Consider the following 19,105-nt stretch of genomic DNA (forward strand, 5'->3'; position numbering starts at 1 on the left):
GGGTGAGACTTGAAGTTTTTTGAAAAAAATTTTTTGACCATTTTTATGGAACACCCTAATATATATATATATATATATATATATATATATATAGATAGATAGATAGATAGATAGATAGATAGATAGATAGATAGATATAGTGGACCAAAATTCCTCACTGTATATATATATATATATATATATATATATATATATATATATATATATATATATATATATATATATATATATATATATATATATATATATATATATATATATATATGGGTGAAGCATTTTGGGGAAATTTTTAACTGTGTTGAAAGTGCTGTTTTTGATGTTGGTGATGTTGTTTATGATGATGGTATGGTTATTAGACCAGATGAGGTGTGTGATGCCATTGGAAAGCTGGCAGTAAATAAAGCCAGTGGTACTGACCAAATTACTGTTGAGCATCTAAAGTATGCTAGTTATAGACTCTCAGTGCTGCTTGCTTTGTGTTTCTCAGGCCTGTTAGCACATGGTGTATTACCTGACTCTTTGTTGTCTGTACTGTTGGTTCCCGTTATCAAAGATAAAACTTGTAAAGCATCTAGTATAGACAACTATAGACCCATTGCACTTGCTAGCATAATTTCCAAAGTATTAGAGCGGATAATCTTGGAGAGGCTGCAAGGACATGTGGTGACAACTGATAATCAATTTGGTTTTAAACATAAACATGGAACAGATTTGTGTATCTATGCATTAAAGGAGCTTATATCAACATATAAGAAGAAGAACTCCACAATATTTATGTGTTTTTTAGACGCATCTAGGGTGTTTGACCGTGTTAATCATGGGAAATTGTTTTTAAAACTATATGAACGAGGGGTTCCTTTATACTTGATACGCATCTTGCAGTATTGGTACTCTCATCAAACCATGCAGGTCAGATGGGGCGAGGCATCTTCTAGTCATTTCCTGGTTACCAATGGTGTCAGGCAAGGTGGAATTCTCTCTCCTGTTCTTTTTAGTCTTTATATGGATGATCTGTACAGGAAATTAAAGGACTGTAGGACTGGATGTATGGTTGGGGATAAGGTTATTAATCACTTATTGTATGCTGATGACTTAGTTGTCCTGTCTCCCTATAGTGCTGGTCTCCAGCAATTGCTCAGAGCCTGCTCAGAGTATGGGATAGAGTATGACATTAAATATAACTCAAAAAAGAGTGTTGTAATGATTGCCAGGTCCAAGGAGGATAAAAAAATTACAGTTCCCTTCTTTTTATTTAAATAACAGTGAGTTGGCAAATGTAATTAAAGCAAAATACTTGGGTCATATTCTTAGGAATGACTTATGTGATGATGATGATATTCAGCGTCAGTGTTGCAAGTTGTATGCTCAAGCGAATATGCTGGCACGCAAATTTTATATGTGTACTAATGATGTTAAAATATCTCTCTTTAGAACTTACTGTACTTCACTGTATACAGCCCATCTTTGGTGTAGCTATAGCAAAGCAAAGATGAATAAGATCAAGGTGGCTTATAATGATGCGCTTAGAATTTGAAGGCTCCAAGATGGGAAAGCGCAAGTACTCTGTTTGTCACTGCAAATGTGCCCACATTTCAGGCTCTAATGAGGAACCTCATGTATAAATTTATGTGTAGGTTAACTGAGTCAAGAAATGGTATCATAATGTGTTTGTCCAATATAAAGGAAAGTGACACTCAATACAATTCTGACATATGGAAACATTGGAAAAGCCAATTGTATGTATGTCTAATCTGATTTTTTAATGTAAATATATTGTGTGTGTGTGTGTGTGGGGGGGGGGGGGGGGTGAAGGTGGATGATTTTTTTATGTTTTATAATGTAAGTGTATATGTCTTGTGTGTATAAACTGGACCCTGAGTCTGTAAATAAAGTTTATAATATATATATATACACACTCAACAAAAATATAAACGCAACACTTTTGGTTTTGCTCCCATTTTGTATGAGATGAACTCAAAGATCTAAAACTTTTTCCACATACACAATATCACCATTTCCCTCAAATATTGTTCACAAACCAGTCTAAATCTGTGATAGTGAGCACTTCTCCTTTGCTGAGATAATCCATCCCACCTCACATATCAAGATGCTGATTAGACACCATGATTAGTGCACAGGTGTGCCTTAGACTGCCCACAATAAAAGGCCACTCTGAAAGGTGCAGTTTTATCACACAGCACAATGCCACAGATGTCGCAAGATTTGAGGGAGCGTGCAACTGGCATGCTGACAGCAGGAATGTCAACCAGAGCTGTTGCTCGTGTATTGAATGTTCATTTCTCTACCATAAGCCGTCTCCAAAGGCGTTTCAGAGAATTTGGCAGTACATCCAACCAGCCTCACAACCGCAGACCACATGTAACCACACCAGCCCAGGACCTCCACATCCAGCCAGTTCACCTCCAAGATCGTCTGAGACCAGCCACTCGGACAGCTGCTGAAACAATCGGTTTGCATAACCAAAGAATTTCTGTACAAACTGTCAGAAACCGTCTCAGGGAAGCTCATCTGCATGCTTGTCGTCCTCATCGGGGTCTCGACCTGACTCCAGTTCGTCGTCGTAACCGACTTGAGTGGGCAAATGCTCACATTTGCTGGCGTTTGGCACGTTAGAGAGGTGTTCTCTTCACGGATGAATCCCGGTTCACACTGTTCAGGGCAGATGGCAGACAGCGTGTGTGGCGTCGTGTGGGTGAGCGGTTTTCTGATGTCAATGTTGTGGATCGAGTGGCCCATGGTGGCGGTGGGGTTATGGTATGGGCAGGCGTCTGTTATGGACGAAGAACACAGGTGCATTTTATTGATGGCATTTTGAATGCACAGAGATACCGTGACAAGATCCTGAGGCCCATTGTTGTGCCATACATCCAAGAACATCACCTCATGTTGCAGCAGGATAATGCACGGCCCCATGTTGCAAGGATCTGTACACAGTTCTTGGAAGCTGAAAATGTTCCAGTTCTTGCATGGCCGGCATACTCACCGGACATGTCACCCATTGAGCATGTTTGGGATGCTCTGGACCGGCGTATACGACAGCGTGTAGCAGTTCCTGCCAATATCCAGCAACTTCGCACAGCCATTGAAGAGGCTCAATTGACAACCTGTTCAACTCTATGCGAAGGAGATGTGTTGCACTGCATGAGGCAAATAGTGGTCACACCAGATACTGACTGGTATCCCCCCCCAATAAAACAAAACTGCACCTTTCAGAGTGGCCTTTTATTGTGGACAGTCTAAGGCACACCTGTGCACTAATCATGGTGTCTAATATATATATATATATATATATATATATATATATATATATATATATATATATATATATATATATATATATATATATATATATATATATATATATATATGCTAGTTTAATGTTTAATGCTTTAAGTGGTTACTGGGATGATCAGCTGTAATTACATGTGTTCCCACATGAGGGCGTTGCTACTGAATACTGTGTTAAAAATGTAGCAGAAGAAGAAGAAACAAGATGTGTAAGGCTGGCAGCTGCAGGTTTGGTGATTAAAATGCCCGCTGTTTTTCTCTTTTCTGCAAATATATGTACTTATGTCTCCAAATACATTTCTACACGCTTTTTCCTGTTCCCCCCTTTTTAATATTATTATATTTAAGTAAATATTGGAGGAGTGGGGTACAATTAGTTATACCTAACAGCTAACGTTAGCTTATCTAGCCGGCCTTAGCAACTTTCATCGTAGCATACAAAATAGTTGGTTCCTTTGTTTTTGATAACAATCTTCTCCTGTGATGTCTTATCCTTCTTATGTCTTATTATTTATTATATTGTACATATACCTTTTTCTTGAGCTGCTTGGGTGGGTAGGGAGAGTTCCCATTGGATAAAAAAAGCTTTTTAACCTACCATCCCTGGTTCTCAAGACCAGGCACCTAAGTGGCTCTACTCTACTCTTTTCTACTCTCCTATTTTACTCTTCCTTTTTAGAAATTTAGATATACCTTTGTCTACTGGCATAGTTCCACCTTAGAATTGGAATATAATATATAAGACATACCTTACTGAATTTTCATATGGAGCCTGCCCTTTGATTGTTTTAAATTTACAAACCATTTTGTCTTGGGTGGAGAAAAAAAAATTAGGCGATGATTCGTAGGATTGTTTGGACTGTGACGGATACACCTATTGTAGCCGTTGTTTTCAGGGGAAAGAAGGCTGCATGCATCAGCCACATTCCAAGGAGCCTTCTAAATCAGACACCACTATGATGTATGTGGCCAGTGAATGCAGCCTTAGAAGGACGTGGCCCCTGAATTGAGACACAGCCTTTGTAATATCCCATAGATGTGTCTGCCACCTGGTTAGTGGATGGTTAGTGGATGCTGAATGGATTATGGAAAATTAGGGAAATGCTGTGGTTGAATATATATGTAGTCTGTCACATGCTGAGCATTAAGCACTTCGTGTGCTCGCCTGTGCGATCCGTCCACTGGTGCCCGCTTTCACGTTAGCGTCAGCTAACAAGTTGAGCTAACATGGGGAGAACATAATGCTCAGGATGTGGGCAAGTAAGGGAAGAAATATACAACAGAATGAGAAACTACCACCACAATTAAAGAAGGAATAGAAACTGTGGGTGGGGATGAAACCAAAACTTATTGTCAGTACTGCAAATTAGTGATGGCGGAGTTGAAACAGTTCAGGAACATTTAAAAATTTTGCAACACCCATGTTTGGGAACAAAATGTTGAAAGCTGCAGTCAGCACTAGGCTAGTACGTTCACAAGCACATTCAATGTTTACTTTTAAATTCAGTTACTGAAACCTCCTAAAAATCTCCTTAATGAGGCAAAAATAAATAAATTGCACTGTGTGTTCGGCACTGACCAGATCTCTGAGAGGATGATGCTGGGGTTGAGTGGGGACTGCAGGTCTGACAAGGCCTCCTGGTAGGACTCCTGTCTGATACAGAGCTTCAGGTCTTCTACTGTCATCTTCTGGGATCCTGACTTGACAAAGTCACTCAAGGCCTTCATTTTTCCCAGCGCCTCATTCTGTATTGAAGAGTTAAAGGTGAAGCTGACATCTGGTACAAAACACCAGCGCATGATTGACAGTTACAGCAAATCAGTGTGTTTGTGGTTACACTGGTAGTTACCTGTTTGGTTAACAGCTTGATATGGTGGATGTTTCCCCTGCAATAAGCCTCCAGAATCAGGCCAAAGCGCAAACTCACTGATGCCACATGAATCTCTGACCTACAATAAAGACAAATCTTCCCGTCAAAGAAAAGTCTGAGCTGCAAACAAATTAGGTTTTCTACCAGACATCATGTCACCTGAGGTGCCAAAACAGAAAGTGTCCAATCCTCCTGTTGGATAAAGCCCTCTCCAGCAGGAAGGTGGTGAGCTCACAGTCTAGGTAGGACTCGTACTTCAGGACCTGGACCAGCTGGATTAAGTACTGCAGCAGCTCATCATTGCTGTGTGCAGACAAAACATTCTACAAATGAGTATGCTGTTGACACTCAGAAACCAAAAATAGCTGAAGCAAGCAGGAAATGAGACACTAATACAGTACACACGTCTCCGTGAGTGTGTCCCGCTGAGACATGGACTGGATCGAAATTAATACAGTTATCACTTTAAAAACGCCACGACATCACACTTATGTAAACTTTGCAATTAATCCGCGGCTCTGTTCTTAAAGTTTGCAGCAATTTGTCTACATTCCGTTCAACAGCATGCTGGGACGTTTGCTCAGAGTGACATCAACGCTGTCGCAAAAACACTAAAAAGAACTTTGTTTTCAGCATTATCTGTAGCTGTTTATTTTAATTGGTGTTTGCTGGCAGATGTTTCACACAACTGCACAACTTAATACAGGAATATCATCACATGACTTCTAATAGCCCAAATATGAGTTTTTATTAATTCTGTGTAACATGTCCTTTAAGTTTTGTTTCCTACCACTTAGTTTAAATTAGGGAAGGAGGTACTTAAAATCCGTTAACTCAAGTTGGCTAATGTTATTTTGCTAAAGTTAGCTAACTTGAAATGTTTTTTTTTTATCAGTAAAGACCTACTAATTCCATCACAACGAAATTATTTTATTTTGAAACACATTCAGTAAATGGTTATTTGGCATGAACTCTGAGATGTTGTGAGAGAATAATCCTGCTAACATCAATAACCAGACGGTGTTGACAACGTCGTCTCCTTGGCAACTCCTTGGCAATATCTGTTTAACCGGCTCCACTAACACGTCGCCGGTAAAACTCAATTTGTGACCGTAAATCCAGCAAACGTCCGCAAATCATCAGACACAAGGGGGTTCTTCCCCTTCTAATCTAATTCCATCGTTTGCACGGTTTATTTTTCTGTAAGTAATTCGGTCGGTGACGCTTATCGTAGCAACAGCGTCTTCATGCCAAACTGTAAGTTCTGTGAGCATTTCTCCATCTGGTCAACTGCACTGAGAAATTCTGTATCAGAATCCACATCAATATTTTCGTATGATAGATTAAATTCACCCATTTCGGCATTGCCGTCACTGCACTAGTTTCTTTCACGCTCAGCTGACAGCACCATTATTGACATCTGCGTAGCAACGCGGTCAGGGTGCGGAGTAATACATCAAATGTGAAACAGTTGAATATTTTGCCAACGCAATATTTTATGGTCTGAAATCTCACAAGATTAACCAATCAGATTTGCAGAACAAATGTAACTGGATTAGAATGTTATATAAGCATGCATTTTTGAATGGATTCCTGTAATTGTAAGACGGCAGGCTGAATTAAAAAAAACAAAACAAATGGTGCTGGCTGTAAAAGTCATAAATTTACCAGAAAACAGTTGGAAATAATGTCCCAAAATCCAATATATCACAACAGATACAACAATTCAGGATTCGGGTCACGCCTATGCTTGTTTGTACCTGATAAATATAGGCAAAGTCATGAAATGTGGAAGTGAAAGTGGCATGGTTTTGCGCTAAGAAGAATGCCCATGGACTGAAAGTAAAAAAAAAAAAAAAAAGCTTCCCATGCAACCACTTCATCTGAGCGTGTTTAGAAATTTTTCTTTATCTCACAAATGAAAGTCAGATCTGCTACATTAACATAGCTCCAATTTCACAACTGTTGCTAAGAAGGCTAACTATTCAATTAAAAAAAATATTTCTGAGTCTTCGCTGTTTATTGTAATCTGTCGTAAAAGTAATCAAATCTATTTTGCACATGCAATATTTCAGAATTACAGAACAACAAAACAGAGTAAAGTGTTTTTAGCACATTTAGGTCAATATATTTGCTAGTTAGCGCAAGTTGGCTAACATTATTTTGCTAAAGTTAGCTGAATTGAAATGGTTTTTATCAGTAAAGGCCTACTAATTCCATCACAACAAAATTATTTTATATTGAAACACATTCAGTAAATGGATATTTGGCATGAATTCTGAATGTTCTGATAATTTCTGCATCTTTATCTGTTCCACCGTAAAATTGTATAGTTACTTTCTATTAAAGGACAGGGCTTCCACCAGGTGTCATGAGAGAATACTTTGCTGGTAATCCTGCTAACATCAACAACCAGACGGTGTTGACAATGTGGTCTTCTTGGCAATTAAACCAACCAACCAACCAACCAAAAACATCTGTGTACCTGAGCTTCTTGAGGCACCTGATGGTGAACAATCGTACAGCTGGGTCGGGAAAACTGTAGTCTAAAAGCTCCAAGGCATGTATGGCAGGAAGTTCTGGCCAGTCCCTCAGTAAACTCACCATCTGTGGACAATCCGGGGACAGCTTTCAAAGATGACAAGAAAAACCCAAACACTGATGCAGTCTGTAAGAGGACAAAGGAAAACTCATATCTGACCATTCAACAGATTTTGAAAGTGTTTTTACATTTGCTGGTAACAACATAGAGAGTCAAACATGAGTAACGTTATTATCTTGTATGCCTCCCAATTTCCCAATCAGAAAAATCATTAAACAAGGACAAATTGGAAAAATCTATTGACAAAAGCAACTTAATTTACCCAGTGTAAGATTCCATGGATGTGTCCAGCACCCGCCTTTACCTGAGCTAATAACTTCAGCTAGCAACCACAGGAGAACCAGGATGCCCACTACGCCACCAAATGCAGTATGGAATTTTAATCAGTAAACCCAACAACAATACCAAGCTGGCCACATTTCTTCCAACACCTACTACTATAACTAACAGGTTTGCCGCTGTATCCCACAGGAGCAGGTGCTCAAGGTTTTTGAAATGGAGCAATATCTCCACCTAGTGGGCATTTACCATTAATGGAGGTAAAACAGAATTTCGCCAACAGCTCTAATTTTGTATGATTATGAAGGTAGGTTGTTAGCTTTATTCCAATGCATTGCATTTTATTTTAAAGTTTCAACCTGTACTTTATTGTCACCACTTACTTCCCAAACTAATTTCTCAAAAAACAGTTTCTCACAGACAAAGCAGGTGTCAAATGTGACTACAGCACTCTGCACTTGTCTTTTTGGATGTGTAATTGTCAACACACTGTGAGGTTGTTACTGAAATAAACATCTCAGGTGTGGGAGCATGAGCTGATGTTGTGCCATCCACCATACCATGGAACTGCCTTGAGTCATGGATGACAACCATCCAGATAAACAACAGGTCCATTCCAACCTTTCAATCAAAACTATCTGTAGCACCTAGATGAAAAATGGAAATCCCTTTGGCCTTCTCCAGCCACTCGAGCCTCAACAATGAGGTACCCACTGCATGTTCTGGATCATGCCCCAAGAAACCCAAGATGTGCATAAATTGTTGTAGCTGATGTTCTGTCAAAATGCTGGTGATGTTCTTCACCGGAGTCTCCTGAGTAACCAGTCTTCTTGCACAGTGGATCTAAGGATCCTCTGAAGAGGCCTAGTACCAAAGACAGCTGAATTGAAGCTTCATTGCCTGATGTCGCTGGTTGGTGTTAAAAGTCTCACAACCATACTGTAAGACACGAAGTACCAGGACCTTCCTTCTCATCCCAAGGTGTTTGCATCAGTAACCTCTGTCCAGAGACCTCGTGACTCCATGTTCTGTTCTTCTGAATCGCAAACATCGAGGATCCAGAGACAAAAATGTCCCTGCTAAGATAAGTGATTGTCTAGGCAGTCACTGAAAACCCGGATCTTAGTTTTGATCCAGGAGAGTTGCAAATCCAGGCACTCAGCTCTTCATGAGCAGCAATCAGGGCAACATGAATTCCACAAAGTTCAAAGTGTCGTCCACAAAGTCAAGTTCAGAAAATAAACAGATTCATAGGATTTAGCCAATAACAGCAGAATGTGGAATATTTCCGTGTGTATTCTGTATATTGAATATTGTTCCATGTGTGTATTTTGGCCACTGAGAAGGTCTCGTGTCAGTTCATACCTGCATCACATCTTCATGCTTGTTCCACTTGGTAATGAGGAGCAGCTTGGACAGACTTTCTGGGTAAAGTTCTCTGACTTCAAAGCGGAGTTTCCACAAAAGCTCCTTCTCATCCTCAAAAAACTCAGTGTAGTTTTTGTTGTCCATTATTTCTTTTAACTTCATGTACTACAGAGAGAAACAGAGCCCAATGGTGTATCCCCAAAATAAAAACATGCAGCCTTCAGTGGTCCTTCAGTGTCAGAATGTGAGCTTACCTCTTCCTTATCAGGAAAAGTAACATCACCATTCATTGCCGCATCATGCAGCTGAAGCTAAAGGAGGAATTTTAGGAGGCAAATGACAACTGATCATTAACGATGAGTTATCAATGCAAGCAAATGGCCAATACTGTTTGGGACTCTGTACCTTGTCAAGTGGAGGGAAATATAGAGGATGTGGTCGGATGTTGGGGAAGTGAATGAGGAGCCCCGCAGCACTGTCCACATTTGGGTTCTTCTCGACCGTCCCCATCGGGTTCAACAACTCACTTTTTTCATCTGGGATTAAACATAAACATCATATTCAATGCATACAGCAACAAGATGTTATCAAAAGAGACTTATTATATTGAACTCAGTTGCTCAACTCTGAAAGTGCGCGTTGAACACATTACGCCTTCATACCGGATGGAAAGATAAAATCAAACCAAGTGAGTAAACACCGACAAACCAAACAGCTATGATCACAACTTAGAAAAAGTCTGAGCACGCTGGGATTTCACAACCACATGTCATACTGGGCATTTCAAACCTTGCTAAGTTACAGGCTGAGGACACGTACCAGGAGCAGATGGCCACGTGGACAACAGGAACTCGCCAGTTTTCAGCTGGTCCTTGTAGTCAAACACCATGGTGTTCACCCAGGCTATCGGACAGTCCTAGTACAGACAGACACAACGGATTCGGTTTATAGATGTGCTTCGGTGTAGCCCATCTAGAAATGGTAACACTTCAAACCAGGCAAATCCTTCCAACTGTGCAAGTTATGTTCTATCTCATTTATGGAGTGGCTGTATTGTCTTCATATCTGGTGTCAAATTATTCCCAACCTGCAGTATGATTTCACTACTTCATTACATGAACATAAGTTGAAAGATATGAATTCAGTTGCAGTACTTCACAGTCTATTAAGTTTATGTCTTCAATGGAAGGATTCTGCTTATATATGAGGGGCAGTTGAGAAGTTTTGTGCCAGAACCTTAAAAAGTAGTAGTAGCGGTTCTCCATCTTTTGCATTCTGAAAAACCAACATTTCTCAAGAATGTGTGACGTTTTGACTCACTGGGTGCTATGTTGAGAAATGTAGGTTTCTCAGGACGCAAAAGATGGAAAACCATGACCTACTGTTTCTGGGACAGGTGCAACACTTCAAAAAACTTAATCGCCCTTTGACATCGGGATGAATGTGAGGCATTATTGTAAAGCACTTTGAGTGTCTGAGGCAGATATATATATATATATATATATATATATATATATATATATATATATATATATATATGCACTCCATTTACCATTTGTATTATAGGATTTTCCACCAATCGATGTACAAAATTTTGAACCTGTTGCCCTGTTTTTGTTAAACCTGAAAAGTTGGTTTATGGCTGAGGAAAATGCTGTTTGTTTGTTTTTTCTGTGAGAACAGTGACCCTTCTTTGATGATGTCATTGATTACAATGGTTCTGCTCACAACTGGTAGAAATGTAAAGTGGTTCCCTGAATGGGATCAAAGTCAAAATAACTCTGAACAACACTGGTTCAAGATCCCATTCTGTTGGTGGACAAAGTCGACTGCGGTATGTCTGCGGTATTGTATCACTTCCTGTTCCGGAGCACAGCGGTGTTTTGCTGTATCTGTTAGCTGTTTAATCTGCGTAGTTAGATTGATCTAGATAACTAGATAATGATTTGTTTCACAGTGTAATCTTCACGTGCCTTAACTAAAGCACTCCCTCTGCTGAATCACCTCTAAATTATTTACACATTATTCACTTTGCGTGTTTTTAGGAATCCGCTAGCTTAGCGCAGCTACTAGCTCTTAGCCAGTTTAGCATGGCGGCTTCTCCTGTCTCTCCCGCATTTTTCTGCTCTGGGTGTGAAATGTTTAGTTATTCCTCGGCCTCCTTTAGCAGTAATGGTACTTGTAATAAGTGTAGCTTATTCGTAGCTTTGGAGGCCAGGCTGGGCGAATTGGAGACTCGGCTCTGCACCTTGGAAAATCCTACAGCTAGCCAGGCCCCTGTAGTCGGTGCTCACCAAGGTAGCTTAGCCGCCGTTAGTTCCCTCCCGGCAGATCCCGAGCAGCCGGGAAAGCAGGCTGACTGGGTGACTGTGAGGAGGAAGCGTAGTCCTAAACAGAAGCCCTGTGTACACCGCCAACCCGTTCACATCTCTAACCGTTTTTCCCTACTCGGCGACACACCCGCTGAGGATCAAACTCTGGTTATTGGCGACTCTGTTCTGAGAAATGTGAAGTTAGCGACACCAGCAACCATAATCAGTTGTCTTCCGGGGGCCAGAGCAGGCGACATTGAAGGAAATTTGAAACTGCTGGCTAAGGCTAAGCGTAAATTTAGTAAGATTGTAATTCACGTTGGCAGTAATGACACCCGGTTACGCCAATCGGAGGTCACTAAAATTAACATTGAATCGGTGTGTAACTTTGCAAAAACAATGTCGGACTCTGTAGTTTTCTCTGGGCCCCTCCCCAATCGGACCGGGAGTGACATGTTTAGCCGCATGTTCTCCTTGAATTGCTGGCTGTCTGAGTGGTGTCCAAAAAATGAGGTGGGATTCATAGATAATTGGCAAAGCTTCTGGGGAAAACCTGGTCTTGTTAGGAGAGACGGCATCCATCCCACTTTGGATGGAGCAGCTCTCATTTCTAGAAATCTGGCCAATTTTCTTAAATCCTCCAAATCGTGACTATCCAGGGTTGGGACCAGGAAGCAGAGTTGTAGTCTTACACACCTCTCTGCAGCTTCTCTCCCCCTGCCATCCCCTCATTACCCCATCCCCGTAGAGACGGTGCCTGCTCCCAGACCACCAACAACCAGTAAAAATCTATTTAAGCATAAAAATTCAAAAAGAAAAAATAATATAGCACCTTCAACTGCACCACAGACTAAAACAGTTAAATGTGGTATATTAAACATTAGATCTCTCTCTTCTAAGTCCCTGTTAGTAAATGATATAATAATGGATCAACATATTGATTTATTCTGCCTTACAGAAACCTGGTTACAGCAGGATGAATATGTTAGTTTAAATGAGTCAACACCCCCGAGTCACACTAACTGCCAGAATGCTCGTAGCACGGGCCGAGGCAGAGGATTAGCAGCAATCTTCCACTCCAGCTTATTAATTAATCAAAAACCCAGACAGAGCTTTAATTCATTTGAAAGCTTGTCTCTTAGTCTTGTCCATCCAAATTGGAAGTCCCAAAAACCAGTTTTATTTGTTGTTATCTATCGTCCTCCTGGTCGTTACTGTGAGTTTCTCTGTGAATTTTCGGACCTTTTGTCTGACTTAGTGCTTAGCTCAGATAAGATAATTATAGTGGGCGATTTTAACATCCACACAGATGCTGAGAATGACAGCCTCAACACTGCATTTAAACTATTGTTAGACTCGATTGGCTTTGCTCAAAATGTAAATGAGTCCACCCACCACTTTAATCATATCTTAGATCTTGTTCTGACTTATGGTATGGAAATTGAAGACTTAACAGTATTCCCTGAAAACCCCCTTCTATCTGATCATTTCTTAATAACATTTACATTTACTCTGATGGACTACCCAGTAGTGGGGAATAAGTTTCATTACAGTAGAAGTCTTTCAGAAAGCGCTGTAACTAGGTTTAAGGATATGATTCCTTCTTTATGTTCTCCAATGCCATATACCAACACAGGGCAGAGTAGCTACCTAAACTCTGTGAGTGAGATAGATTATCTTGTCAATAGTTTTATATCCTCATTGAGGACAACTTTGGATGCTGTAGCTCCTCTGAAAAAGAGAGCCTTAAATCAGAAGTGCCTGACTCCGTGGTATAACTCACAAACTCGCAGCTTAAAGCAGATAACCCGTAAGTTGGAGAGGAAATGGCGTCACACTAATTTAGAAGATCTTCACTTAGCCTGGAAAAAGAGTCTGTTGCTCTATAAAAAAGCCCTCCGTAAAGCTAGGACATCTTACTACTCATCACTAATTGAAGAAAATAAGAACAACCCCAGGTTTCTTTTCAGCACTGTAGCCAGGCTGACAAAGAGTCAGAGCTCTATTGAGCTGAGTATTCCTTTAACTTTAACTAGTAATGACTTCATGACTTTCTTTGCTAATAAAATTTTAACTATTAGAGAAAAAATTACTCATAACCATCCAAAAGACATATCGTTCTCTTTGGCTGCTTTCAGTGATGCCGGTATTTGGTTAGACTCTTTCTCTCCGATTGTTCTGTCTGAGTTATTTTCATTAGTTACTTCATCCAAACCATCAACATGTTTATTAGACCCCATTCCTACCAGGCTGCTCAAGGAAGCCCTACCATTATTTAATGCTTCGATCTTAAATATGATCAATCTATCTTTGTTAGTTGGCTATGTACCACAGGCTTTTAAGGTGGCAGTAATTAAACCATTACTTAAAAAGCCATCACTTGACCCAGCTATCTTAGCTAATTATAGGCCAATCTCCAACCTTCCTTTTCTCTCAAAAATTCTTGAAAGGGTAGTTGTAAAACAGCTAACTGATCATCTGCAGAGGAATGGTCTATTTGAAGAGTTTCAGTCAGGTTTTAGAATTCATCATAGTACAGAAACAGCATTAGTGAAGGTTACAAGTGATCTTCTTATGGCCTCAGACAGTGGACTCATCTCTGTGCTTGTTCTGTTAGACCTCAGTGCTGCTTTTGATACTGTTGACCATAAAAGTTTATTACAGAGATTAGAGCATGCCATAGGTATTAAAGGCACTGCGCTGCGGTGGTTTGAATCATGTTTATCTAATAGATTACAATTTGTTCATGTAAATGGGGAATCTTCTTCACAGACTAACGTTAAGCCTTCAGTTAATTCAAAATGCAGCTAGAGTACTGACAGGGACTAGAAGGAGAGAGCATATCTCACCCATATTGGCCTCTCTTCATTGGCTTCCTGTTAATTCTAGAATAGAATTTAAAATTCTTCTTCTTACTTATAAGGTTTTGAATAATCAGGTCCCATCTTATCTTAGGGACCTCATAGTACCATATCACCCCAATAGAGCGCTTCGCTCTCAGACTGCAGGCTTACTTGTAGTTCCTAGGGTTTGTAAGAGTAGAATGGGAGGCAGAGCCTTCAGCTTTCAGGCTCCTCTCCTGTGGAACCAGCTCCCAATTCGGATCAGGGAGACAGACACCCTCTCTACTTTTAAGATTAGGCTTAAAACTTTCCTTTTTTGCTAAAGCTTATAGTTAGGGCTGGATCAGGTGACCCTGAATCATCCCTTAGTTATGCTGCTATACACTTAGACTGCTGGGGGGTTCCCATGATGCACTGAGTGTTTCTTTCTCTTTTTGCTCTGTATGCACCACTCTGCATTTAATCATTAGTGATTGATCTCTGCTCCCCTCCACAGCATGTCTTTTTCCTGGTTCTCTCCCTCAGCCCCAACCAGTCCCAGCAGAAGACTGCCCCTCCCTGAGCCTGGTTCTGCTGGAGGTTTCTTCCTGTTAAAAGGGAGTTTTTCCTTCCCATTTCCAGGCTTTTTTTTTTAATGAAAAAATGTAATATAAATATACGCTTTGATTAATTTAAGAACAAAATCTGCTCTCCAGCCCCACAGGTTACTGACATCTGAAACAAATGTTAAAATCTGCACCTGGTTCTGCAGGTGGTTCCCATCAGGGACAAATTTTCCCCATCAGGTTAAAGGCAGAGTTAGTGATCCGGTCACTGTAACAACATTCACTCAGCCTGAAAACCAGATGAGGATGGAGACTGGTGTGGTGTTCAGGTATCAACGGACAACTAGTACACATGCTCCTCAAGCTACTCAGTTAGTGGTTTTCATTCTATATTAACATCCTTTGTGGTTTTTCGTGGCAAGTTGGTGGACATCCTGCCCACCCACACACACACACACACACACACACACACACACACACACACACACACACACACACACACACACACACACACACACACGCTCACTCCTTTCAACTGAATACACTGAACTAAAATAAAAACAAGAAGCGGGAAAATGGAACAAAAACTAGCAAGAACAGCCAAAATAGCTGAATTTCTGTCTCTGTGGTGTCTGGCTCCAGTACTTCTGTTTCTGTCAAAAGAAGAGAGAAGTATTTCCGCCGAAGAAGCAGCCTTGATACCCATAAACACACCTGGGAGGTGGAGTGTATCCTCCGCAACGTTTCAGAACTAAACACGCTGTGCTCACGGCCGCGCAAAAAAAGGGAAATTTGTTGTTGTTCACTGAATGTGTCATAGTTCAGTGAGTGGGTGTGTAGGATAGCCTCACAGTGCTACTGGTGTAGTAATGTGAAGGATCTAAAGAAGAAAGCGCTCAGAGAGAGGAGACCTTGGAAGATGGATGAGCAATACAAATGTATTTTTCATTACAACTAGTTGTCTGATGAATGAGGTCAGATTGTTTTATCTGGTTTAATTATATGTGATCAGTCCAGATGTGTGTCTGTGTAATTAACATGTGAATAATATTCAGATGTAGATAATTCTATAGCATTTCCTAGGTATCATTGAAATGTGGGGTTCCACAAGGGTCAGCACTGGGCCCAAAACCCTTTTTTTCCCCTTTTGCATCATGATTTATGCACATCAGTGGATAGCAGTATGCATGAAGTTATTAAACTGAAGAGTTGATTGGATGTGAAAAAGTTATCTCTGAATTTGCATAAAGGTACATATTGACAAGGATGATCAGATCAGTATGTCACCAGATGGAAATAATTGATCATCGACTGTCTAGGAAGTGCCATATTAATCATGTTAAGGTGTAGATTTGGACAAACTTTGTAGTTCTGAAGAAAGCCAAGCATGCTTTAGATAAAATGCACTCTCTGCTTTTATTGATTTCATCACATCTCAATGACCCTGTGTGTTGAAATCTGTGGCAAAACATATTCCCTGCTCTGGTACTAATGTAGTGCTTGCACAGTAACAATGAAGATGAGTGGGAGGACGGGGAGTGGTGTGGGTGGTTTAGCCAACTCCTGTAAGCAACACCCCCCCACCAAATGTTATCACCTTGTTGTTGTACTTTCAGGTCCAGTATAGAGACACATTTTGATTACACACATTTTATATCAGATAGAACTGTTGTGGCTGGCGTGCCTGGCTGGCTTTTGTGTGTCTTTTGTTTCTGTCTTTTGTTTTTCCTTCCAGGTGGCTTGCATTTGGGACTGAGTGGCTGTGTAGCTGAGTTTATCAGGACCTCACCCTGATCACCTGAGGCTGATCACCTGCGGCTCATCAGGACTCACAGCTGTGGTGCATCTACAATGGATTGGAACATGGTGGCATTTAAGACTGGAGTACACAGTGTGTATTTGCCAGAGACTCGACCTTGTGACCAGACGGGTGAGATCGTCGTCTCAAGAGCCATCTCATCATCAGTGGATGCAGAGAACGTCCAGGTTTGATGCATGGTCTGTGAAAGGAGGGGGTGAGGTCTCACGCTCGTCAGCACACTTCCTGAGGTACGTTAGATTTTGTGACTAACATTTATACAGTCAGTAAATGTGGTGTCCCTCACACCTTATTATATTGAGCTGTATGTTGGTCGTTTAAATCAGCTTCCACTGCAGTGGAGTTTTGTGAACAGGGTGTTCTATGCCTGCAGGGTGGGAAGCTGATTTGCAATTAAGCCAGGAAGTGTTTGCTGTTTGTACACCTTTGAGTGGTCTCGCTGTGTGTTGAGTGTGGACTCACATAATGATTCCTTCTTTCACAGACTCGGTTTGTCGCGGCCACCTGGGGGGTGTCGGCGGGGTCCTTGGGTCCGAACTGGTTCTGGCTCCGGACTGTTTTGTGCTGCTGGGAGCACACCGCAAATCCGCCATGCCAGACCGCGCACTTATTTGTTTGTATTTTTTCACATCACTGTTATGTTTATTATCCTTTGTACCGTGCTCTGCTTATTTTATACTGGGTCCTTCAAACGCTGGTCGGTTCTCCGGGCTGCGTCCGACACATAACAAGAACTTCCTGACACAACTCCACATGACATGGAGAATGGGCACAATATGATACTGGTATTATAGCATGATATAACAAACACGTGATTTTTCAGTATACAAGTTGTTCTGGAGTATAAGTGGTAGGAACTAGCAAACTAGTAAAAAAGAAACCCACGACTTACGAGGGCTGTCAATAAAGTAACGGTCCTTTTTATTTTTTTCAAAAACTATATGGATTTCATTCATATGTTTTTACGTCAGACATGCTTGAACCCTCGTGCGCATGCGTGAGTTTTTCCACGCCTGTCGGTGACGTCATTCGCCTGTGAGCACTCCTTGTGGGAGGAGTCGTCCAGCCCCTCGTCGGAATTCCTTTGTCTGAGAAGTTGCTGAGAGACTGGCGCGTTGTTTGATCAAACTTTTTTGTAAACCTGTGAGACACATCGAAGTGGACACGGTTCAAAAAATTAAGCTGGTTTTCAGTGAAAATTTTAACGGCTGATGAGAGATTTTGAGGTGATTCTGTCGCTTTAAGGACTTCCCACGGTGCGAGACGTCGCGCAGCGCTCTCAGCCGCCGTCGTCAGCCTGTTCAAGCTGAAAACCTCCACATTTCAGGTTCTATTGATCCAGGACGTCATGAGAGAACAGAGAAGTTTCAGAAGAAGTCGGTTTCAGCATTTTATCCGGATATTCCACTGTTAAAGGAGATTTTTTTAATGAAAGACGTGCGGACGGGTCCGCGCGTCGGGACGCAGCCGCCGCGACGCTCCGCCACAGGAAAAACACCTCTGTTGAAAGCCTTAAGGACAAGTTGGAACATGTCCTGCCTGTTAAACAATTTCTCATATACTCACTCCACTGAAAGCCATCAAAAGCCGCCTGGATTTTACAAATGGTTATCAACATGGAGGTGTTTTTCCTGTGCCGCCGCACAGCATCGGCTGCGTCCCGACGCACGGATCCGTCCGCACGTCTTTCATTAAAAAAATCTCCTTTAACAGTGGAATATCCGGATAAAATGCTGAAACCGACTTCTTCTGAAACTTCTCTGTTCTCTCACGATGTCCTGGATCAATAGAGCCTGAAATGTGGAGGTTTTCAGCTTGAACAGGCTGACGACGGCGGCTGAGAGCGCTGAGCGACGTCTTGCACCGTGGGAAGTCCTTAAAGCGACAGAATCACCTCAAAATCTCTCATCAGCCATTAAAATTTTCACTGAAAACCAGCTTAATTTTTCGAACCGTGTCCACTTCGATGTGTCTCACAGGTTTAGAAAAAAGTTTGATCAAACAACGCGCCAGTCTCTCAGCAACTTCTCAGACAAAGGAATTCCGACGAGGGGCTGGACGACTCCTCCCACAAGGAGTGCTCACAGGCGAATGACGTCACCGACAGGCGTGGAAAAACTCACGCATGCGCACGAGGGTTCAAGCATGTCTGACGTA

At 41.3% G+C, this 19,105-nt stretch overlaps 1 protein-coding gene across 2 annotated transcripts in view; it reads right to left on the bottom strand.

Annotated features, from left to right (window-relative positions):
• pik3cd (phosphatidylinositol-4,5-bisphosphate 3-kinase, catalytic subunit delta) overlaps positions 1-19,105 on the bottom strand; it is a 58,702-nt gene that overhangs the window by 20,021 nt on the left and 19,576 nt on the right. For both annotated transcript variants that reach the window (XM_034173277.1, XM_034173276.1), the window contains exons 9-16: positions 10,249-10,345; positions 9,835-9,965; positions 9,684-9,740; positions 9,427-9,594; positions 7,666-7,787; positions 5,340-5,483; positions 5,160-5,259; positions 4,889-5,055 (exon numbers count right to left, since the gene is read on the bottom strand). In XM_034173277.1, coding sequence (XP_034029168.1) covers positions 4,889-5,055; positions 5,160-5,259; positions 5,340-5,483; positions 7,666-7,787; positions 9,427-9,594; positions 9,684-9,740; positions 9,835-9,965; positions 10,249-10,345 — 986 coding nt within the window. The remainder of the gene's footprint in view (positions 1-4,888; positions 5,056-5,159; positions 5,260-5,339; positions 5,484-7,665; positions 7,788-9,426; positions 9,595-9,683; positions 9,741-9,834; positions 9,966-10,248; positions 10,346-19,105) is intronic.

Source organism: Thalassophryne amazonica, chromosome 6 (assembly GCF_902500255.1).
Source record: "Thalassophryne amazonica chromosome 6, fThaAma1.1, whole genome shotgun sequence".
Classification (NCBI taxonomy): Eukaryota; Metazoa; Chordata; class Actinopteri; order Batrachoidiformes; family Batrachoididae; genus Thalassophryne; species Thalassophryne amazonica.